Source organism: Falco punctatus (genome assembly GCF_963210335.1).
Source record: "Falco punctatus genome assembly, chromosome: 5".
Lineage (NCBI taxonomy): Eukaryota > Metazoa > Chordata > Aves > Falconiformes > Falconidae > Falco > Falco punctatus.
This window is the reverse complement of record NC_137584.1, coordinates 87,936,480-87,959,696: the sequence shown is the minus strand read 5'-3', so window position 1 is coordinate 87,959,696 and position 23,217 is coordinate 87,936,480. Positions and strand designations below refer to the sequence as shown.

The window sequence follows — 23,217 nt, the reverse complement described above, 5'->3', positions numbered from 1 at the left end:
GCTTTCAGACAGTCTGATAAATAGTGTATGGAGCAAGTGGGATTTTTCTTAGATCTTCTGTTGTGTATCCAGTTAGAAGGGACACGTGGGTCAACATCATTGTATAGTAGATAATAACTACATATAACAAATGAAGTATCAGCCTTTACTGTAGCTGAGATCCCTGGATGGCTACTTACCTTTTAGTAAGTAAAGATTCAAACTGATGGCATTACTTGCAGTAAAGAAATATGTGTCGAACATGACTTTGGTGTATTTGCATTGGTTTTGCAGCCAAGATTTAGAGTGTGGTTTATTTCTAGAGAAGTAAGTTGAAAGAAGGGTAGCAAGACTTTTCTGGGTTTTTAGTTGGTTGGTTGGGAATTTTTTTTTTGACAAACAGGTGTTTGTTTGTTAAACCTGCTGTTTGTCTTTACCTCTACATGTGGAAACTCTATAGCAAGGTGCTGGTAAGGCTCTTCTATGAAACTTGAAGTTTGTAGCCTTTCAGATATTTCCTCCAAAGGTCTAAAGAGGTTTTTTTACTGCATGAAGGTTTCTATAGATGTTGTTTTTTCTGAGTGAGGGGGAAGTGTGGGGGAAAAAAAAAATAATTTCAGGCAATGGACACCATCCCAAAAGTAGGTAGTTGTCCAGGCTGCATTTGAAGGGCATAACTGGTACAAACTTGTCATCTATTTCTTCCTCCCCTCTTTTGTAACTGGGAAAAGGTACTAAAGAGTAAATGTTTTTTCAGGTTCCTCTTTCTGGCGATAATGAAAGCAAACCATCAAAATCTATTCACAGAAAGAGAGTGCTTCCATCTTGGATGCTGGAAGGAGACCCCCTGGTTCAGAGGATTTCTGAGCCTCTAAGGGAAGGAGGTAGGTTTGCAGTGTAGTACGTTTGCACACCAATATATATTTATGTGCTTTGATATAACTTTAATTGTAATGGTGGTGACAGAAAGTATTAATTTGTTCCTTCTCTTCCCGTGCTCCATGCCTGGCAGCCAACAGAGACTGACTTCTGCCTCCTTTGTCATCAGTCCTGGGTGTGACAGAGCTCTTTCTGATCAGTTTACATGGATGTGTTTGGCAGAGCTGGAAAATCAGGTGGCAGTTACCTATTTGATTTTGTTCCTTTCAATGCAAGCCTCATAAACTGTTAACCAAAACCGCTGCTCAAATGTAATTGCCTCGGGTGTGATTAAGAAAGGGCAAAGTCAGAATTAGTATCAACTGATCCAGACAGCAGCATTTTTTCAAATTTTCATTTGAAAGTGAAACTATTTTCAATAGTTTCATTTGGTAGGCAGTTCAGAATGTGAGTCAAAATTTTTCCCCCCCTTAACTTCCATATTCCTAATGCTTGTTTAAAAAACCAGAGACAAAAAGCACTTGCATATAAAGGTCTCTGTTTTAACTGTTAGAGCCTCACTCTGTATCACCAGAAACTCACCTTGTGTACTTGACTTAATTAAATTACTTGTCAAGTGCATATTTCCCTGGTTTTAGAAAAACAAAATCCAAAATTTTCATTCCCTTACAAAAATATAAATGCATGCCTAATAGTTGCATTTTGGATGGAACTTACAAAAGTACCAGGAACTGACAAAAGTTTCCCCCCCCTTACTTCCCCTTTCAAACTCTAGACTGTTCCCTGCTGGCTTATTCCCTCGGATATAAAAATTGCAGGTACCAGAGGACCTCTGCTGACTGTCTTTGGTCCTGCGCTAGCGTGATTGCTTTCTTGCCTTTGGAGGGGGTGTATGTGTGTAGGGTGAGGGGTTTCGTTTGTTTTGTCTCCGCAAGTACTGTACTTTTTGATATGTATGTGTATCTAATGTTTGTTTCAAAGGCTGAACGCTTTGGTCAGGTAGCTGTAGAGATTTGAAGCTGTGTGGGCCAGGGACACCTGTGTGCTGTTGAAGGCCTGACCTTGGGGGAGCTAGGGATATGTATGAACACTACTGGAGCTGTTTAAAAAATCCCTATGTGAGGGAATGATTCTAGTTTAGGATGGGCTGCTTTAATTAAACAACCGATCTCTTCTGCAAATCCAAAATATTTCCTTAAAACTGTGGAACGGTTTGCATCTTGCTAAGGTGATATTGGGTGGGAAGGTAGAAAGGTAGAGAGTAAAACTAAGAGGCTGCCCCTTTTTTGTTTTTCTTCTCCCCCTGTCTGTCTTCTTACTGGGAAGGTAACACTGATTTGTGATTTTGAAGTCAAACATTAAAATTTGAACCGTTCCTTGCTTTGTAAACATGACTCTGGCACATGGCTATTTTTTGAAGGGGGAGAGTTTTTGAAGTCTTGCAAAATGGCATCAAGTATTTTCCTTCTGCATGCGTTTTGCAGCAGATGGAGCTGTCTGGCCCTGGCTGTCTCCCAGCTGTATATCCAGCAATAGCACTTCAGGACAGAGATCTTGCGGTTTTCTGAGCTGTGAAGCTTTCCAACGGGAGGCACAACGTTCGCTGTCTTTCTGTTGGTTACTGGCCGATGAAATAATGGGCTGTGATGTGGGTGACTAGGCAGGTGGGCATACCCTGATTTTGCCGTGTCCTAATTGATGTTTGTGTGCATAAAGTGGTTATCTGAGGTGATACTAACACAAAAGATGTGTGGTAAAAGTTGTCCTTGGACCGTGTAGTTTACTGATCCGCTCCTATTGTGGAAATGAACTTGTCAGTGGCACTGAGACAGTCAATCCCGAATATCCTTTGCCACATATTTATTGTTTTCCTGCAAATTTGCCCCTCAAGCATCTGTTTCATTCTAAAATATGCTTTTTATTCCTGTAAGCAGGGAATGAAAAATGTGTGGTTGAAACAGCACATGCCCAGCGCTGCGACTTCTCATGCTTTTTGCCCAATGTTCTGCTTCAGCGCAGATTTAGATTTCTAATGTGGTCAGGATTTCACTGTAAAAAGTTGCATTCCAAAAGAACCCTTTTGTTTTTCTTTTAAGGTAGTAGAATGAAAAAAGGCCAAGGGAGAGGAGGAAGAAGTAATACGGCGTCATTAAAACCGCAAGTAAATGTGCAGCAGAAAAAGAGATCAGCTTCTGAAGAAACTGCAGAGGATTTTGAAGGTGAAGAGCAAGATGAAGGGAAAAGGAGCTGTCTTTCCATGCCTGTCCCTTCATCTCAGGTAATTTTTTGGCTCAGGGAAGAACCGTGGTATTTCAAAAACTGAGAATGTAGCTCACGGTGTGGTGTTGAAGGCTGGGTGTACGTGTGTTCTGCTTGTAATTTGTTGTTCAGCAGTTGTTTTGAAATGCCAGTCCATTGGAGAGCTCTATAGCGAGGACGGTGGAAGCCTTCATGAGAGTAGGTTTTTTGCACTTCTTCCTTGGGGTCTGGAACTTTGGCTCCCAAAGTTCCACAGGAATACCAGACTTTTCAGCTTTACAGCAAGAGGCTGGTAGACATGGGCCAAAGTACTGGTCCTAGGAGTGGCTTGGTGTGTGGTTTCTTTCTCCGAGAACCTTTTAGGGATAGGTGATGGTATGACACTGATGTAATGTGGTACTGGACTTTGCCCAAACTCGTGCCGTTCTCGGTAAAGTTTTATGGTCAGGGAACGATGGTACATGGCGTAGCAACTGCTGGGCTTTGAAGAAAGGTAGCATGGAGTGTGCTTGTGCCACGATCTCAAAATCTGAGTCAAAAAAGAAGGACAGACAAGAAAAAGTAATCTGAAATCCAAAATGCTCTGTGGCAAGAAGTGAACAGACGCTTCAGCTGGTCAGTCTCTGTGTGTCCCCAAATTACAGCTGCGTTTATAGGCAGTGAAATGCTGCTAGTAATGAAAAGAGGAGGATCGTTATCAAAGTGAAACAGTATTTTGGTGAGAGCAAACTGAGGCTTTCACTGACTTTTCCTGTAAGTGAACAGCCTGGGGGAGGTGTTTCTAATCTCTAGCATTAGAATTGGCTGGATCTGTTCTAGGATCTATAAAACACTTAAAATCCCGTTACTAGATAATGCTTTGTGGATTTTGACACTGAAAACTCTTAGGGTTTTGTTTTTTAATTAAATCTTAAGGTTAGCTGAAACGCGTTACTCATGGCGAGCGTACCCTTCGGGATAGCTGGGATATAAAGTAGTGGCTCTTTTTATCTGAAGAAGTGTTCTGACTTGTGAGCTTCTGTGAAGCCTTACTTATTTTCTCCTGATCATTCTAGAAATATTTCTTATCTGAAGCACAGTGTACTTGCCTTCAGAACTTTGCAGAAAAAACAGTAGGTTAGTTCAAGCACAAGTAATAATCTTAGAGAGCTCTAAAAGACTGGCATTTTGATATCAAAACCAGAATCACGCTGCTGCTGTCATAATTAAGGCAACTGAGAAAATGTCCTGTAGGGTAGGAACTGAAAAGATTCTTAGTTCTTTTAAGTGCCGGCAGCCACCAGGTGGCAGAGAGGTCACACGTGTGTCATAGCGAGTGCCAATAGCGCTGTTGTCTTTGGTTTTCTTTGATTACGACCTGTTTTTTAACTAGTCGTCATCATCATGCCCGTGGAAGTGTTTAGTCTCATTACATACAATACAGGCATGTAATACGCAGTATGAAGTATGTAGCAGAGAAGTCACAAGTGGAAGTGGCAAATTAGAGTCATTTAGTTCTGCTTTGCAAATGAAGGCTTATTTCCTAAGCGGCAGTTGTTTACTGAGCCTTAATTTGGGAGTCTTAATAAAAAAAGTCACCTTTGTCTCCAAGCCGACTTACTAAATATGCTGCTGTCTGGATCATTTGATACTAATTCTGACTTTGCCCTTTCTTAATCACACCCGAGGCAATTACATTTGAGCAGCGGTTTTGGTTAACAGTTTATGAGGCTTGCATTGAAAGGAACAAAATCAAATAGGTAACTGCCACCTGATTTTCCAGCTCTGCCAAACACATCCATGTAAACTAAGTATACATCTCCTGGAGGAGGAACTTAGATCACAAACTGTAGAGAGCAGAAGCTTTTGAATAGTTTGGTAATGTACAAAAGTAGTTCAGCCTTCGATACAGGTCTGCTTCTGGGTGACATCTCAGTTGTTGGGACAGTGCTCTTGTCTTGGTTACGTATCTCGTATCCTTTTTCTAAAGCACACATCTCTTATTTTCAGCGGACGTGTGTTCCAAACTTTAAAATGCAGGATTTGTCAAAAGGGAAATTTTTACTTAATGGTGTCTACTGACAAACTCTTGTATGATTTAGAGTCACAAGCTGAAGCGTTTAAGATTTATTGGGGTGGGATTAAGCTCAAGGTGTGTGTCATGAATTCCCTGTACTTCCTGCATATACATAAATAGATATCTTCCATCTAGCTTGCTATTTAAGGGATTGAAATTGATTATTGTATAGGAGGGTACGTTCTTATAGAGGCTACTGTATCGTCACATGTATAATCCGCATTCATTTTTCAGGAGCAGTACTTCTAATCGAAAGTTAGTGTAAACTGAAGTCCTTGGACTATTCACAAACGAGGTGGTGAGAGAGGAGCCTGACCGTGTCGTGAGGGAACTGAAGCTGAGGACGGGAGCTCTAGAATAAGTTTTCCTTTAAAGTGCGTGTGTGTTCTGAACTTGAGCCTTTCATTCAGCAGGTGTATTTAGCAGCTAACTTGAGTTTGGAAAGTGGAGTAGAAGATTTTAAAGGCTGGCCCCGATGATCTTTTGAGGTCCTTTCCAACCTGGGCTCTTCTATGATTCTCTCCCTTTGAAAACAGGAATGATGAGGCGGAGTTGACCTTAAAGCTTTTAATTCTGAAGCGTGTACATTTCCAGGTCCTTCAAAATGTAACCTAGTTCCACAGAATGCATCTGGATTTCCTCTTGAGAATACCATGAGAAACATGGAAGGAAATGGCAAGACTGGAACAAAACCCCCTGGAAGTTCTCTGGAAAAAAAAGATAGGCAGCTGCGTAGTAAATTGTCTAAAAGAGTAGGTCAGATCTCCAGTAAAGGAAATAGAATTGAGGACACAGAAAACAAAGAGCAGATTACTGGTTCTACAAGCCAACAAGCTCACTGGGGCAGGACTTCCCAATCTTTTGGTGCCCAGGAAGGGATTCTTGAGCCTGATGCAAATCTGGATTACAAGACTGAGATTTCTGATTCAACCAGAAGTGCAGATACTTCAGAAAGCTCCAAACACAACAAGCGTAAGAGGACACCTTGCATGTATGGAACAGGCTGTTACAGGTAAAGCAAAAATAAAACTAGCTTAAGCTAGCTTGTTATTAAGAAGTACTGTCTTAGCTACAGAAGAGTAAACGGTAAAGCGGTTACAAGCTTTGATTTGAAAAAGATCTTTTGGTAAACGGGGGACTGATGAGAAACCAGTGGCATAACAAGAATCCTAAAAGTCTAAAAGGAGGAGCCAGGATGTCTTGCTAACTGCCAGTATAGCCTAAACAAGGGATGATTTACTTGAGCAAATTGAACAGTGCAGTGTCGTAGGAAATAAGAAACAAAGGTCCACTTTAAAAAGAAAAGAAAGAAACCCCGCTGTGTGTAGAGTACATGTACCAGCAGGGAGAAGAGATGTAAATGATTGAAATGCCCAACATAGACCCTGTGGGCTTATTTTATTAGCAGCTGAAACTTTTATGAAAGATGAAGTTATTGCATGCTTTGTGATCTGAATATTTAAAATACTTACTATTTGTTATCCCTAAATAATGAAGAACTACTTTTGTTATAACTTGGCCAGTCTGCACTTTTGGGTTTTTTTTAAAGCGTTCGGACCCCCCTTAAAACCCGAACAAGTCACACTTATAAACTCCCTGTTAACCCTTCTCTGGTCAGTACCCTTACCTGGTCAGTGTCTTTGGTGATACTTCAATTGAGGGACAATATATTATTATTTTTTTTCTGCTACTCATATCCTCTCGATTCACGGTGAAGGATCTGTCATACAGATGTTTTGTGCGCTACAAAGGTTGCAGCAAAGTTCAAAAACTCCAGTGCTGCGTGCCTGGTCTCCTGCTCGTTCTTTCTGCCCAGGCAAGGTCTGTAGTGTGGTGTGTTAATGTATTGAATGGAAGATAGGAATCTAGAGGTGTTCCTGAGGCTAGGAAGTGACCAGTGACGTGCAAACTGCATTTTGGAGAAGGTTTTGAGCTCCAGATAAATCCATGTACATTGTAAGCACAAAAGATAAGGCTAATCCAGGAAGCAGGGGGGCCTGTGATTATTTTTTAAAAATTATTATTACTATTATTGCTTTTGTATTTTTTTCCTCTTCCCCCAAGCGGCTTGAGCGATAGTAAAACCTGAGGTTGCTCAGAAAACAAGCCAGGACAAGTAAAGGGGTTCTTGTATGTATTTGGCGTGCCTATTGCTGCAGGTAACGGTATATCAAAAGCGTAAAGCTGTCGCATTAATGAACGCTACAGACTTCAAGTTTACACGTAGCATACTTTCACGCATCTCAGTTTTTGCCCTTAATGATTATGAGGGAAACATGTTGTATTAGGCAGTCAAGCTGATCCGGTAGTCCAAATGCAGCCTTTAGTTTGCTCCAGCTCCTTTTCTTTTTGCTCAGACAAGTTTTCCCCTGTGTGGGGGTTAAGCTGGTGTAATGCTCTGACATGCTGAAGGGTTCCTAATGTTTTGGAAGGCAAGTTTTAGTTACAGGTAATGTGGAATAGGAGTCTGCAGGTGCACATTTCTTCTTGGGTCTTTATTCTAAAACATTTGGCGGCAGCTCTTTTGGGAAGCGTTGCTTTATAAGAAAAAAGAATGCTCTGAAATAGCACATAACAAAATCTTACTTTGTTGGAGAAATTTGTAAATAGGAAGTATCAAACCCTTCGGTTCTGATGTTCAGGAACTGTCATGAGACAAAACCTGCTTGTTTGCAGCAAAGCAAGGTGCTTTGTAGTCTGTCTTGGTGGGCTTGCATTAAAAGCAAATACTAAGGAGTCATTCTGCATCGATGAGATGGCTGTGGTGGAGTAAAGCAAGCCATTGCAGTTACCCCTGTTTTTGACAGAAATGTACGCGTGTGTGATGTGAATGGACGCTTTGAAGGAACACATGGGTAGCGTATTCAGTTTTTCATGGTGTGGTGTTTTCCTTGAGCAAAACCTGGTTTGTAGAGTTGCTGAGGAAGAGAAGCTGCTTTGAGTGCTCTTTTCAGTACAATGAGTAGTTGGTTTTCGTCTCCTTCCATTCACCTTATGAAAGGTGTCTTCTGACACAAGGTGCTGTAGGAGTCAACGTCTCAAATGAGGACTGCTTTGGTAACCAAGCCATTTCCTTAAAGTGTTCTTTCTAGGTGAGGTTTCATAGTCATCAAATGTCATTTATCCGATAACTAAATGCTCTTCAGTTTTCTAGTCTTTATTTTGTGAACTGCTGTTGAGAGACACTTGCCTTCTGGATATGACAGGCACCTTTGGTAGGTGCCTGGCAGAACAGCACAAACTGAAAAGATGAAATGTTAGTTTAGTTGATTTTATTAGACGTCTCTTACACAACACATAGCTGAAACATTTAGGAAATAACTTTGTAACCCATAGCTCAGTTTCTTAGTTTATGAATTGAAAACCACTGCTTTAGAAAGAATCCAGCTTGATTCACAGCTCTCGCTCCAGACATGATTCTTCTTGTTGTCCTCCTCAGTGTGAGATTCTCTTTCTGTGGTAGTCTGAAGCTTTTACCAAATCGAAAGAAACTGCTGTTCCCACTAGGAGGCAACGTGCTCTGTGTATGTTATGCCTGACTATATTTGTTGTCAAGGAGCTGACCCTTTGAATACTGTCTTTGGTTCATTTTCTTGTCTGCTGCTTGTTTTTCCCAAGTTAGAAGAATAGGGAATTAAAAATAAAACCCAATCCGAACCCACCCCCCGATTTCAAGGGCTGCATAGTAGCGGTGTGATACAGCTGAACTCTCATCTCTGAAACTGTCATTCACAATTTTGGTCCAGGGTTCTGTCCTTTTGCTAGCCGGTGATACTGTTCTGTGCTGACTGGGTGTGTGTGAACCTTTCCTGGAACTGTCAAAGCAGGGCACGCTCAACCAACCTTTGGATTTGTGTGTACATTTTTCGAAATACTTTGATCTTTGTTTGTTTGTTTATGAAAATCAGTATTTTTCATTTCACCTTCAGCTTGTACCTCTGGCAGCTACAGACTTGCATCTGTCTTTTTTTGAGACCTGTTTTCTAATAAGACTTACAATTTAGAACTTACACCGCAGGTGTGTGTAAGGTGTTTGTAACTTCAGACTTGAATTCCATGGCTTTACAGCTAGTGCGGGTAATTCATTATATTTTCACTACCAGTTTCTTTAGTAGGCTGAGAAAATAAGCCCTTGGGGTGGCAGGAGTCTCCTGCATGTGATTATGAAGAGCCAGGGATTCTGACCTTACCACTTAAATTTGCTTTAGAAGAAGCTTTTAAGATGCTCTTGGGAGCTGCATCAATGAAAACTGTCTTGAATATTTTACTGAGCGACACTCAGCTTCTGCTTGAGATGACTGCATCGATTTTGAAGAACTTTCTAAGTTTTACTTGTGTAATTATTTGTGTAATTTTCTGCAACGCAAAGCGCAGGGACACCAATTCAGAGCTTCTGTATATGTTTATGAGAAGGCAGGTCTCCTAAAACTTTATTCTTAAAATAGGCTTTTCATTGGTTAATTTTTGTGCAAGTAAAGCTTAATGATTTTCTTTTGATCATACTAATAACATATTCCTATGCAGCGAGGTTTTGTTGTAAAACTAAATAACTTTGGAGTGCAACTTCCAGCATGAAAGATGGTGCGCTCTTACAACCGAGATCTCTTGTGTTCAAAAAAACCCAAACAACCCTCAAACAAACCAAAGTCCTAATAAAAGGAAGAAGATTTTTGCAAGAAGGGATAATATTTGCTTAATAGAAGCTATGCACTTCTCTGCTGCTTTTCATTTTGCTGGATATTGTTGCACAACATATAGAAGTGGAGTGAGTATAAATTATCCACATCAAGGTAGGATAAACTATGATTTTTATTTTTTTTTTCTAGTCCTGAGCATCTGAAGTAGGACATGTTTAAGGTGCTTCACAGGTAAAGTATAATAACTTGAGGAGCATCATCCACTGGCCCAAAAAATCCTGAAGCCCAGTGATAGGAAGCATACATCAAGACCCTTTCCTTTTTCTTATTGCTTCCTCCTATACTCTTTTCTCTCTTTCCTCTCCTCTCTCTTTCTTTTCTCTCCTCTCTCTTCTTTTTTTTTTTTTTCTCTCCTGCAATAAGGGCTGTTTGGTATTGGCCAAATAGCTTTTGAAGTAAATTTTTGAAAGGAACTGGCTGTCACCTAAAACAGAATAGGGTAGCTAATTGACAGCTGTTAGGCCTTCTTTCCTTGGTGACTAGGATCTTATTGTAGGAATAAGTATTAAAATGATTTCACAGAGCATTAGCTGCTTCTGTATCCCTTTGAGAAGATGAATTGTGTTTCAAATGACCAAATTAAAATTCTAGCTAGTATTGCTAGCAAGTTAGCTCTGTGCATTTAGAAAACAAAGCAAGCGGTCTCTAAAATTACTTGGTTTCATCCCATTTATTTTTGAATGGCAAAGGAAGTAGGCAGCCAGCCTGAATTTGGTGATGTTTCCCGAGAACTTGTGGAATAAAAGACTGCTAGATGCAACTTTGCAATGATACCTAGTGAAACAGTATTGACTTACCCTACAGTCTGCAGAAATTAACAGAAAAGACCAGGACGAGGCGTCTGTCAGCTGTGTAAGTAGATCTGAGGCACACTGGATCTCTGATAAGTAACTCATGGAAGAGTTGATCTGTAGCTTGCTTGCTGAGCTTCCTGAATGAAAGGTACCAGGCAAATGGAGATGTAAAGTATTAATACTAAATATCTAGTCTTTGTTTTGGTGCCTGAATGGTTAGTAGAGCTCACAGCACTCAAGTAGTCATTTTGCCAAAGCTGTAACAAAAGCTTTTTTCTTATGTTGTTAGTTGAAATGCTGAAATTAATACTGTCTGTTCCGCAGAAAGTTCCAAAGAGCCGGTTGTGAATTTAAAGGAAGGAGTGCCTGTGGTCAGTGAGGGAGCTGTTGTGTATGTGGCTAGCTACATACATGGTTCTGGCTTTGTGTTTCTCAGTGCAGCAGTAACAAGTACAAATTAAAGCAGTACTCGCTCTAGTTTAAAGTTGTTCCTCTTGCTTGAGGCAAGCAGGTAACGTTTATAATTTGCACAAACATGTTGAAGTTTATGTGTTCTGGGCATTGATGTGGTAAATCACAGAAGTCTTTTGCGGATATCTTTTGGAAAATCATTTCTTAAAGCATCTCCCATTTCTTGCTTTTAAATACGCTTGAGAAAAAGTATCTCTAAAAGAAATCATTAGGGAAAAGTAGATTTGCTTTTAGTACAGTATGTTCACACTGTGACATAATTTTTATGTAGTGTCTTTTGATCTGTCACCTGAATTTCTCCTGAAGTCATGATGTGTTTTTCTGTGTTCTTTTTAGCATCGCTTTACAGAAAATCTTCACTAAGTGATGTTGTTTATAGTTGCCGTGTCTTGTACGGTGTGCACGCAAGCCTGTTGCCTAGAAGCAGTAGAAAAGGCCTTTGAATGATGCATATATGTGTATTCACTGCTTGCTCACCTTGGATTGGACTAAGTGTTGTAGAGCACGAAGTCATGGATGCTGGTAATGCACTCTCATCACTGACGTTGGTGTGGCTCCGAGTTGTGTCTTACGGTACAACTTCATGTCGTCGTTGTGATTTGGTATTTCAAATAAAATGCCACGGTAGCCAAGGCAAACCTGAGAGCACCATCAGTGTCATGTCCAGTAGACTGCTCCGTGTTTTGCCAATTGACAGGGTCGGTAGATGGCACACAGACACCAATACACAAAATAACCTTGCTTTACTGTTTGTTTCAAATTAATGCCGAAAATAAGGCATATGCACGTACAAAAGGGTTAGCCTACGATACCCTGATTCAAGCGGTGAAAGAGATAAGCAAGGCAATGCACCCGATCATTACTATTCACCGTTAGCTGTAGTGATTAAGACAGATACATCACCAGTTGCCCTAATACATTACCATCACCCAGATCCGCAGTCGCTGGGGATCTTGTTGCAGCAAGGATCTGGAGAGCCTGTCCCGGCAGCTGGGAAGTCCTACGCAGGGCATCTGGTAGGTGAGGTCTCCAACGTCACTGCGAGAGGCTCCGGCTTTTATACTAGGGAATAAACAAGTTCACATAACTTCAAATGCAGAAACATCTGGTTTCACTCTCCTGTCAGATCCCACCAAAGCCTGGCCAGGGCTCAGGGAGGACCCGAGGGAGATTCCTGTATCTGCTGGATTTTAACCACAGAAAATACCTGGTTTCATGGCCCTGACCACCTGCCTCTAAGCAAGGCAGGACACACGGTATCTTCACTAATGATTATATTTTATCTGTCTTTCGCTAATGGTCATACATAGTTAATGATCGTGCATATTTCGCTGATGTTTGGATACTAAATATATTTAATGTTTGGTTGGCGGGTTTGTCTAGAGGTCAGCTTTGGCTCGGGGCCTGTTGCTCAGGCCTCAGTACTTCATCCCTCTGGAATAATACGCTGGCATTTGAAGTATTCAAGTGAGAAGTACCTTTCATACGGAACAGAATGATTGAGACGTATTGCCTAAAGCTCACAGGCGATCACCGGAGAGCGTGGGAAGTCTCCAGTGCTGCAGTTGCTCGGCTGCCAGGGGTGATCCTTGCGGCTTGAGCTGAGACTTTGCGAGAGGTTTGTATGGCACTTGCATAGCTCCAGAGGGAGTCCTAACGAGCCAGCTGCTCAGTAAGATTCGTGCTATATGACTACATCAGGAGATTGTGTATGTGTTGGAGGTCTGAAACTTGGAGCTGGTGGGAAATAGGAGAATTCGTGTTTTAACCTCCTGTGGCATGTGCTGAGACAAAACTTTTCTTCTCTTACCCTGAAAGCAGGTCTTAGATTCTGCATAAAATTAAAAGTTAAAAGCTGCTCTTTCTGTAACCACAGAAAAATGAGTTGTCACTGATTCAGTAACACCTTTCTTGTCTCCACTTCTTGCGTAAAAATGGAATAGTCGGTTCTTGATCTATCTTTGTCTTTTGCAGGAAGAATCCCCTTCACTTTCAGCAGTTCAGTCACCCTCACGATGATGACTATCATGAAACCGAGATCGTAACTCAGGATAACAAAGATAACCGGCCTGAATGTCCGTATGGAACGGCTTGTTACAGGTAAGAAGCACTGTGCAAAATGGCTTTCCTTGTTTTACCGGTTAAGAATGTTCTCCCCTGGAGTTGCAAAATGGCTATAGGATAGTGATGTTAAACCTCGACTGTGGCCTTCCAAAATCTGCTGTGGACAGACTTCTACCTTTACACCACCCAAGTCTGTGCAAAATTTTTTTTGTGATTTCAGCCGGCGAACCTGAAGACTTGACTTTTGAAACCTATTCAGCGGCCCAAAAATCAAACCTTTTTCACTTTTCAACATGTAGTAAACTGTTCTTCTTGTATAGAAACAATAATTTATTGTTACGCGTTGTTCCTGATATGTAACTTTTAGTTCAGATATTGATAAAATATTTGTTGAGGTTTTGTACAAACTCTCTGTTTTAATCCGTATTTGATGTGTAAGCAAGCATAATTTAGGTACCAGCAAGAAAATGCAGTTCATGGCAGACTGCTGCTTCTTTTAACCACTGTTGATTCAAAAGATCCTTTTGTTCCATGTGTTTCTCAACATCTAGGTTTTACACTTTTATTTAGCAGAGTTTCATGACTGCTTTGTAATTGGTGCAATGGACAAAAGGATATATTTTGAGGCAACAGCCCTTCTGTGGGGGCATACTGAAACGAACAGCTGCTGTTCAAGATTGTGCTTGAGCAAAAACATTTTCTCTCTCTCCTGGGAAGTGTGATGATCCTAAAGAGCGTGTTCTTCACAAAATGTAAGAAAATGAGGGTAGCTTTTAGGAAAAAGCCATCTTACGTTCAGCTAACACAGAAGTATTTCTCATCTGAAAAACATCTGTGAGATGAATTTCTCATCTCGGGAGCAGGAATCTGGGTTTATACCGGTCATGAAATTGCCGACATGCTTTCCAGGAGTACAGCGGAACTAAAACTGTCTCCCCTTGCAGGTAAGACAACTCCTGTGCTGCATTAGTTGATCTTTTCTTAATCTGCGTTTCATTCTTTTGGGGGTAGAAGCAACAGGTGTCATTTGAAGGGTTTTCATGTTATTTTTGTTGTCTTTATCTGCTGGCTACTACTTGAATACCTAATTGAATTATCTAAGTGCTATGCCTTGAGTTGGGATCAAATGCTCTGATGCTGACAATACTTGCAAAACACTGAATTAGGCAACTGTTTTTGTTTCAGTACAGTGTATTTAAAAAAAGGTGTACTTGCATGTTTTTATTCAGATAACTATCCCTTCTAATGCACATGTCATGTACTTTGGGACAGCAGTAGCCATAAAACTGTAAATCAACTTGAAGTATGTGAATTTGTCACGTTATTTGACATGAAAATAAGGTATTTCTACTGAAGAGTATGCTGGTTTTGAAGGATAAGAAAACAAATAAATAACTAGTTTTACAAGGCGGTCTTCACAGCAAGGGTGTTTTGTAAAATATCCCCAAAATTCTGCAGTTACAGAAATCAATCTTGTGTTTCAAGCAATGTCACGTGGTATGTCATTCTTAAATAGTGGGCTTTCATTCTTTTCAGAAGCAAAAATTATGACAACTGATCCAGTTTTCTTCCAAAGTTGGATATATTTTTTTTATTTTCTGCAAAACAGTAAATTGAGCTGAAACTATTTTAACGTGCAGCCTTGAGAAAAGCCTCTAATGCACTAACACAACAGATTAGCACGATGTAAGTGGGACTGAGTTAAAATATTAGAACAGCATTGGATAACTGCTTGGGGGGTGGGGGTGTGTGGAGGGGGATAAATCAGCGTGTTGTGACCTGGATCACAGCCTGAATGAGGGGAGCATTTACTGCAGATCCCAGAGTAAGTTTAATTTTATTTTTTTCATTGCATTGATGCTGTTTTTTAATAGAAGACATACACACTTGTATGTTGAACTTTCTGGATTGCAGCAGCATATTGCAGAAATGAATAATCTCTCTTAACAATCCTTCTATGTCCTTTCCCTGTGATAGTACTTTGCGACAAGCAATAATTTTCCCAAACTATTTGATTTGTAGCTTTATGTTGCAGAATATTGAAGCTTTGCCTGGGTATCTGAGACTTGTGATGCACTGGGCGTGCATTGTGCTTTATGCACCAGAGGTTCATGTTCTGGTTTCGTTTCTAGTGAGAGTAAATAATTGGATCAGTTCTTATTATGCTGAACAAATGCATCTCATCTTACAACTTTGGGAACTATCTCATCTCTTGGTTTTGATCAGCTTTTTTTTTTCTTTTTTTTTTTTTAATTGAAGGCCGAAACAAGAGGAACTCTTACTGAACCCTATTTTTTTTTTCCACCCTACATTCGATATGCTGAGACACTGCAGTAAAGCACTGGTCACAGAATTTTATTTAAAAAAGAAATTAAAATTATTCACAAGATACAAAGGAGTTCTGGGAACTTGCTGAGTTCTTGTTAAGCGTGGAACAAGGTGGCAAATCAAGCTTGTACTGTTTTCTTCTTTGCAGGAAGAATCCACAGCATAAGCTAGAATACAAGCACAGTGCACCTCCAGGTAAGCCAAGTTGTTCAGTATAGCTGAACGAACCCCAAACCCAGTAATCGATGCCAAAACCTCGGAATAAAATGCTTTAAGTGAGTAACACTGCATTTGCGGCTTGCTCTGTGTTGCCCTGCGCCCTTGCTCTTAAGCATGAGGTGCTGCCCTTGACACTGATAAGGAAGTTCAGGTTGCTTGGCCGCTGCACACTTAACATTCACTTTTTAAAATGTTTTTCAACTGAAGCAAGATGGTCTGGGTCAGACACCCTTGATGTAGTTTGTATGCTTTGTATCTTAGGATCTGAGAAACATGCCACGTGGCAAGTGGCTGTTTTCATGAGTTTAACATGTTTTATTGAAAATTAAGCGTGGTGTAGTGTGATCTTAGCAGCTCTCTCTATTCTGCTTCCTCCGTTTGGAGCTGGAGTATTACAGTGAAAACAGGGAATACACTAAAGTATTTCTCAACATTTCAAATGGATACTGCGGTAAATTTTCTCTATAGCTTTTTTTCCCATCCCCATAGCATGTATGCTCTGTTGAGGCTTGGAGAGGATATAGTTAAAACTGAACCTGAGCTTATATTCTAAAAGTCTTTCTATGTTCCAGTAACTAGACTTGTTGCAAAACACAGGGGAATGTACTGTTTACATTTTGTCTGTTCTTAGAGAATTCAGAGAGATACTTTGCATTTTTTTGTGCTTTTTCTTAATTATTGGACTTGGAGGGTTTTTTTCCAATTTAATTCCCAATGCAAAGAACAATGCTTTAGAGCAGAACAGTTATGGAAATGTAATGATAATGCATTTTACTTTAAAAAATCAGGATTATGACGTTACTCCTGCCCATGGCAGCAGGGTTGGAACTACATGACCTTTTTGGTCCCTTCCAACCCAAACCATTCTATGGTTCTATGGTTAATAAGGAGGAATTGCATTTATGGAAACAATGGTGTAAAATATTTAAATGCTTTGAAATACTGCAATTTTCTGCTTTAAAAACCGCAACCAGTACTGATGACATTTGTCTACAGGCAGCATGGTTCCTACTTGTAAGAGTTGTTTATCTGGGTAATCTTTCAAGAATCATTTAATAAAAAAAAAAATAGGTCTTTTGGGGGCAGCAGAGTAGTTTTTACACTTGTGAAGACAGCACAACCATTGCAGCATTTCTTTTAATAAGTCAGTCTTCTGTTGTAGCAACCCCTAGCAATAACCCTTATTGCTATGTTGTACTCTGACCTGACTAATAACATTTCTTTCTTTAGTAACTGAAAGACGAACACGACAACGAACTTCAAAAAATGGTACGTTCTGATGGTATGAATGGGCACATCATCATGGGATGCAGCTGATCTGCTTTGGGTTTTGGGCATTTAGTAGTGCTGGAGATGCTTGATAACACTTACCCGAGGAGAAGGTAGTCGTTATTTTAGTAAAACTCTCCTTCCTTTTTCACAAGTAATAGTGCTGAATTGGATTTGTGCCAGGCGTCCTGGCTGAGCACGCCTGTGCTTCCCTGGAAGCGGGCAGCGAAACAAACAAATGTTTTAAGGAGAGACGAGTGTGACCAAACCAATTCTTCCTTCCTTAAAGAGGGTTCATAATAGGACGAAAGGAGCCAGTAGTTCATCCACAGCTAGTTAAGGTTACCCCATGAAGACTGATGGCTCTTGAAACATTGAGATATTCCTTCTGCGTTGCATTGACCTCGAAATAACTTTCAAATGATACCTGTGGATGTGGTGATGAGCTTTTCTTAGATTTACTCTGAGGTATTGATGTTACAGGCTTGTTAGGACTGAAGTGTAGAAGAAGGGTAATGCCTTTCAGCTGGGGGCGACATTCACTGTAAACTACGCACGTGTCCTGCAAAGTTTAGTTTCTAGGCATCAGTGAGCATTACGTAGTATCGCAGGCAAGCTGTAGTCTCTCTTGATAATGTAACCTGTAATACTGTGTATGAGTATCTCCTCCATTCACCAGCAGTACACCTAGCTTGCTTTGCGGCTGCCAATAATATTAGCTTACATGTTGCAGGTGCATGGGCTCTAGTTTTAAATATCCTTTAGGTCTGTTTCCAGGCATCTTTTGCCTGGAATTTTTTTTGTCTCAGTTTGGCTTCCAAATGTGAAGCTTCCTGTTATTTCTAAAAGAATTTAAAAGTGAGCTTTGAAGAGCAGTCTGATAGTCTGATAATATGCCGTATTCACTGGCCTGAACAAGGCATGAGGATGTGGAGCTGCTGCCTCTCGAGTGGAAGTGGGAACTAACTTGACGTCTTTGAGATCACCAAGGTGTGGCTGGACATTTCCTAAAGAAATCTTCAAAATAGAGAGATACGCCTTCTAGAGAAAGTAAATTGAAGTGCAAATAGCTGTAGCTTTCTAGACAAAGTGTTTTGGCCTCCATTCTGTTCTGTGACTTGCTTTCCACTCAGAAATGTATTTCCCATCCCATTTCCTTATCGTGTATGTGTGTACTTTGGCTGCCACTGAATGCTTGGTGTGGTTGTATCTGTGCACTAGCGTGTTCTGAGGCATACTTGTTAGCTGTATGCTTTGCCACATCCCATGATGCAAGTACGAGCCCCATCTTGATCGCCGCTGCCTTGCAGAAATGTGCATTGTAGAGTGGTGAAAATTGTTAGCAGCACTGTAAGTGCAGCCAGTGGTTAAGACTTTATAATGAAGCAAGCTGGACTGTGTGCATATCTGAAGCTAATTAAAGCTAATCTTGAAGGTTTTAAATTGTAGCTGTGCCTTTCATAAGAACACCTTCCTTACTGGAACGGTAGATCCTGCGCGTGCAGCTCGTGGCAGGTGGTCAGCCAGGTGTGGCTATGGATGGAAAAGTGCTTCTCTTGTAAGCGTGTAAAACTTTGACGTGGGAGTGAAACTCAATCTGTTAAATTCAGCTCCTCTTCCTAAGAACGAACCAGGGAAAAATTGATATTCCATGCACAGTGGGAAGAAGGTAATTCACTCGTTAAAGTTCTGTTTGTATTTGATGATTTTTTTAAATTTATTTTTTCCCCTCACTATCTTGTTGACTGGCTTGCTTAGTTGTCTTGAGGTCAAAGCTTGTAAAAGGTTGCACTCAGCAAGCTCGCATCTGAGGCGGTCATCCCGAGCCATGCAAGATCACACAGGCAGGGTTCCATCAGCCTTTATTTCGTGCTGTTTGGCACAACTGCACTGTTAAGCACAGCAGGATTAATTTCCGTACAAGTGTACTGAAACTCCACCAGCCAAGAGAAGAAGGGTGCCACCTACATGGTACTTGCCATGTTTAGTTTTTAACATCGTTAGTGTAATTGCTACGAGATGGATTCCAAGTTGCCCATAGAGAATGTGTTCTGTGTTCTGCGAAATAGTCTAAGGCTAATTACTGGGGGAATAGCTGTAAGAGACGAAGGAAAAAAAAAGGAGAAAGGCTAGAGTTACGGTGTCATTACATTGTCACTGCTGAATGACCTTACTACCTTGTTGCTACTGGGACGAACGACCTGCTGTGGCTATGGCCTATGCATAATTCTCCTACACACTTCTTTGTATGTTATCTAGCAAGCTGATCAGGTCACTTCCAGATACAACCCTGTGGAAAGGGGTGGTCAGCAAGCTTTTTCTCCCCACGTAAAGGACATGCTTTCAGAGAATGTTTCAAGGTCATCTTTATAAATACGGAACAGGGGAAAGGCAGGATTGTGCTTAATGAGCAGCTTCAGGGGCTGTGGAGCTGAATTAGACTATAGCAGAAAGAGCTGGCGTGAGAAGACCTGGACGGAAGCGCATCATTTGCTGCTGAAATCTAAACACATTGGTGGATGGGGATGAAAAACATAGTATGCTCCTCGTACATTTGTAGGAAAAATATGGAAGTCATCAGTATTTTTTGCAGAATTCCTATTTCTGTTGTAAAATATCTGCAGTGCTGTAAGAGCAGCTTTTCTTTGCTAAGCAGGTCTTGGGCTTATTATTCTCACAGGCCTCGTCTGAGAAGAGAGGTTTTGTTCTTAATGTATTTAGTATCTTTGTTTCAACGTCTCCCTCTGAGGCATAATTCCTTCTGCACAACCATAGTCCGTGATTCTTAGAAGAAATTCTGCTGTTATGGGTAAACATGGGCATGATTACTTTCCTCTAAAGTCTGGTAAACAGCAAACTAGCAAGCATCATATGGGATTACAGCTGAAATTGACAGTTGGACATTTTCAGGATTTTCTGCTAGGTGGTGCACAGTATAGGTTGCTGCCCACAGGATATCTCTCAGTTGCAGTATCGGCTGCGTCACACGTGGCTGACTCTATTCGAGGTAGTCATTGGGTGCCTCTGTAGCACAGTTCACCCATAAAATTGTGTACCTTTGAGGGACTTGACTGTAAATGCTTTTGAAAACCTTGGGTGAGAGCTGCTATAGAGTATAAAATGTTAATCAGACCATAAGATAATGCTGGAATAGTAACATTCCCACTAGCAGAAAAATGTAACTGACAGAGGATGTGATCTGACTACATCAGGTGCTGGTGTTCTTGCTTGTTCACCACACGCATAGCTTGAGTGTCTGGAGCTCTGACCCGAGGTTTCAAGAAGCTGCGAAGACATACGTGAGGTTGGTATAAACATGGCTGATTTGGACTGGGTTGTGTAGCTGAGAAGAAAAGCACATTTCTAGTTTCATATAAAAGATGATAAGAACTGCTCAACAGATAAATGACTTGTATGAGATCATTGACAGGTTATCTCCAGATGAGAGAAGAATGCAGAAAGCGGAGGCTGGGGGGAAAAGGAACAAATAGAGCTTTACTCAGGGGTATGACTTAAGGGCAGCATAACATGAGTGGAATATTAACAGACGGTGGCTAGTTAGGAATTGTGGGCATGTAGGAAAAAGGGAGGTAGCATAGGCTGGTAGAGCAATGGTTGTGCACATCTGGCAAAGTCCAAAAGCAGTGGAAATCAACTTGTTAAAGGTTCACAGCTACTGGTAAGTCAAAGGAGAAGGCAATGCTGCTAGGGCGGCAACTTTGCCCAGATGCTACCGAGTCAGGTAGATAAGGCTTCTTCAAAAAGCAGGATTACCCTGTCTCTGGGAATTGGTTTAAACATGCCAACGTATTTGAGCAATTAAAGGATGACTGCAAGACAAGCTGCCTAAAAAACGTTTAAGAACATGCTGTGAGCAGCATCCATTTCTCATACATAGAGGTTTCCAAGTCTTTGATTCCTGCCAGTACAGAGTATTGTGACATACTGTGAAGACAGAAGGCAATTTGATCACAACGTGTAGGTTGTGCAGAAGATGGATAGGCAGCAGATGAGACAGCAGTGCGATAGAATGGACTGAACTGGGAAATGGGTAGGCTGCCTCCAGCTCAGGAAAGAAGTGTTCAGCATTTGTTGTTTCCTTAACCTGTGTGCAGAAAGGAAGCACAGACTACCCAGCACAGATCCAAGTTGAGAGCGTAGGAGGCGAGTGATCTATGAGATTGTCTTTGCTCCCCTGAAGCTCAGGAAGGAAGTGAATGGGAATTCAAAGCCATGTCAGCTTCTAAAGAGCAAGAGTATAAAACAGCCCTAAGTAAATATGGATGGGTGCAGGCAGAAAATTTAGGGTCAGAATAGCTGTCTAGCAAGAGCTAGGGGCTAAATGCCAAGAAAGATGCCTCGTTTAGGTACAGAAGTAACGGGAAGAAGACCAGGGAAATGGTGTATGCCACTGCTTCAGGAAAGGAGAGTTGTCAGAAGACGTTGTCTGATACTGGTTTCTTCTGATATCAGAAGACGTTGTCAGAAGAGGCCTGATTACTGTTTTCCAAGTGCTGGAAGAAAAGCCACTAGGGAGAACTTTCTTAACTGATCAGACTGGTAAGCCCTGCAGAAGTGGTCAGAGAGGGATGGTACAGCTTTTCATAGTAGTCTTGAAAATCACACACAAAACTGTCAGCATGGGATAGAGTGCTTTAGTTGAGCCTTTCTCCTGTTGAGGAGAGGGGCTAACTAGATGGCCCCTGCAAGGTCTCTTTAGTTCTGTATTTATTATTCATGAATATATGGCGTTGTTGTCCCTACAGGAGAAAGGGCTGTGGAGAAAGACGGTGCCAATGATGATGAACCAAATGAGTATGACCTTGGTGACAGCTTTAGAGGTGATGAGGAAGAGGAGTGCGAACCTACCGACGAAGACTCTGACTGGGAACCAAGTTCAGAAGACAAGGATAACGAAGATGTTGAAACGCTTTTGCAAGAAGCGTCTAGATTTGTTAGAACCAAAAAGTAGCTGCATGGAACGATGTTACAAATGTCCAAGCTGGTTATGGTGAAACATGGATGTGTAAGGAGGGGAACTGCTTTGAAAACTGTTTTTTCCTCAGTGATGCGGGCACTGCAGGAGGATTTTAATGAGGGTGAGGGGATTCAGCAAGGCCTTTCTTTTCCGTATGGGTTTTTTTGTTTTGTTAAGTGGTGGAGCCAGAGGACTGAGCTCTGAAACTTTTTTGTGTTTCCCCCCCCCCCCCCCCCCATCTCTTATGCAGCACCATTGGTATTTCATAGTTTGAAATACAGTTTTAAAGGTTGTTAATGCTTCTTCTTGCAGTGCTTGAAAGAAATACTGGCCTTAAGAAAGGCTTTTCTTTTGCTGAAAGACAGTATGTACAGTGTTGGATGAAGGGGAGTTACACTGCCCACCTGCAGTATCGCAGACTACTTCTTGGCCATCACTGGGGAGTTTGTCTAAATTTTTTTAACGTTCTTTTGAGTTAGTGCAGTGCTACTGGCTTTCCTCTTGGGTGTCATTTCTTTGATTCTCTTGATGTGCAGGAGTTAAATACAGAATGTGTAAATCACTTGAGAACAGTATATCAGCCTATCGAACCGCCTGGTTGTCTAAACAATGATTATGGTGTATTTGCTGTAATTACAGTAGGACCTCTTCCCATGCCTGTACCTCACTGGAATTATGTTCAGTTCACAACAAAGCTGAAGTCTTGGTGACTGTTTTTTTGCACAATTAAACTTGTAACATACTGCGGAAAAAACATTTGCTTGTGTCTCTGTGATTTCTAAAGACTGTTGGAAGATCTTCCCTTCCGTGTGTTCACAGCACGCCTGAGCTTTCAAGAAAGTAAGTTAAAAATTTTAGTGTGTTTCAGGACAGGTGACCGGAGCCGTGTGAATTTGGCACCTTTTTGGGCAGAGGCTGGAGATTCTGCAGGGGAAGTGTTCTTGTGTGGCTCTGGCTGCCCTGGGAATGCCTGCCCAATGGCAGCTGGAGACAGACGTCCAGGTACACTCAAGCTTTTCAGCTGGGTGGCTTGTGCTCTGCTTAAAATGCAGCAGCCGTTGCTGCAAGCTGGCATTGGGCGCTTTTGGATGTGGGGACCATCTTCTGCCAATTGTGTGTCAGAAGCTTCTCTCAAAAATTGTAAAAGTCAAACATGCAAACATTTAGGATGGGCAGCTGTTGCGAATTTGGAGAAGGTCACCTTCTGTTGGCCAATGGCTTACT

General features: G+C 41.2%; 1 protein-coding gene across 2 annotated transcripts; it reads left to right on the top strand.

Annotated features, from left to right (window-relative positions):
* The first annotated feature begins 2,091 nt into the window (after nt 1-2,091).
* Nucleotides 2,092-22,749, top strand: LOC308064475 (aprataxin and PNK-like factor). Of its 2 annotated transcripts, XM_080389019.1 has the most exons (7): nt 2,092-2,522; nt 2,955-3,136; nt 5,797-6,185; nt 13,110-13,235; nt 15,676-15,722; nt 16,977-17,015; nt 21,782-22,749. In XM_080389019.1, the coding sequence occupies exons 2-7, from the start codon at nt 2,963-2,965 to the stop codon at nt 21,985-21,987; spliced, it is 981 nt and encodes a 326-aa protein (XP_080245145.1). In that variant the 5' UTR covers nt 2,092-2,522; nt 2,955-2,962; the 3' UTR covers nt 21,988-22,749. The 2 variants fall into 2 exon arrangements, with proteins under 2 accessions (XP_080245145.1, XP_080245146.1); XM_080389020.1 differs by lacking the exon at nt 5,797-6,185 and having other exon boundaries at nt 2,098-2,522.
* The last annotated feature ends 468 nt before the right edge of the window (nt 22,750-23,217 follow it).

Coding starts and splice junctions, on each gene's coding strand:
- LOC308064475 (XM_080389019.1), top strand. CDS start 2,963: ATGAAAAAAGGCCAAGGGAGAGGAGGAAGAAGTAATACGGCGTCATTA. Junction 6,186..13,109: donor TATGGAACAGGCTGTTACAG/GTAAAGCAAAAA, acceptor TGTCTTTTGCAG/GAAGAATCCCCTTCACTTTC. Junction 17,016..21,781: donor ACAACGAACTTCAAAAAATG/GTACGTTCTGAT, acceptor TTGTCCCTACAG/GAGAAAGGGCTGTGGAGAAA.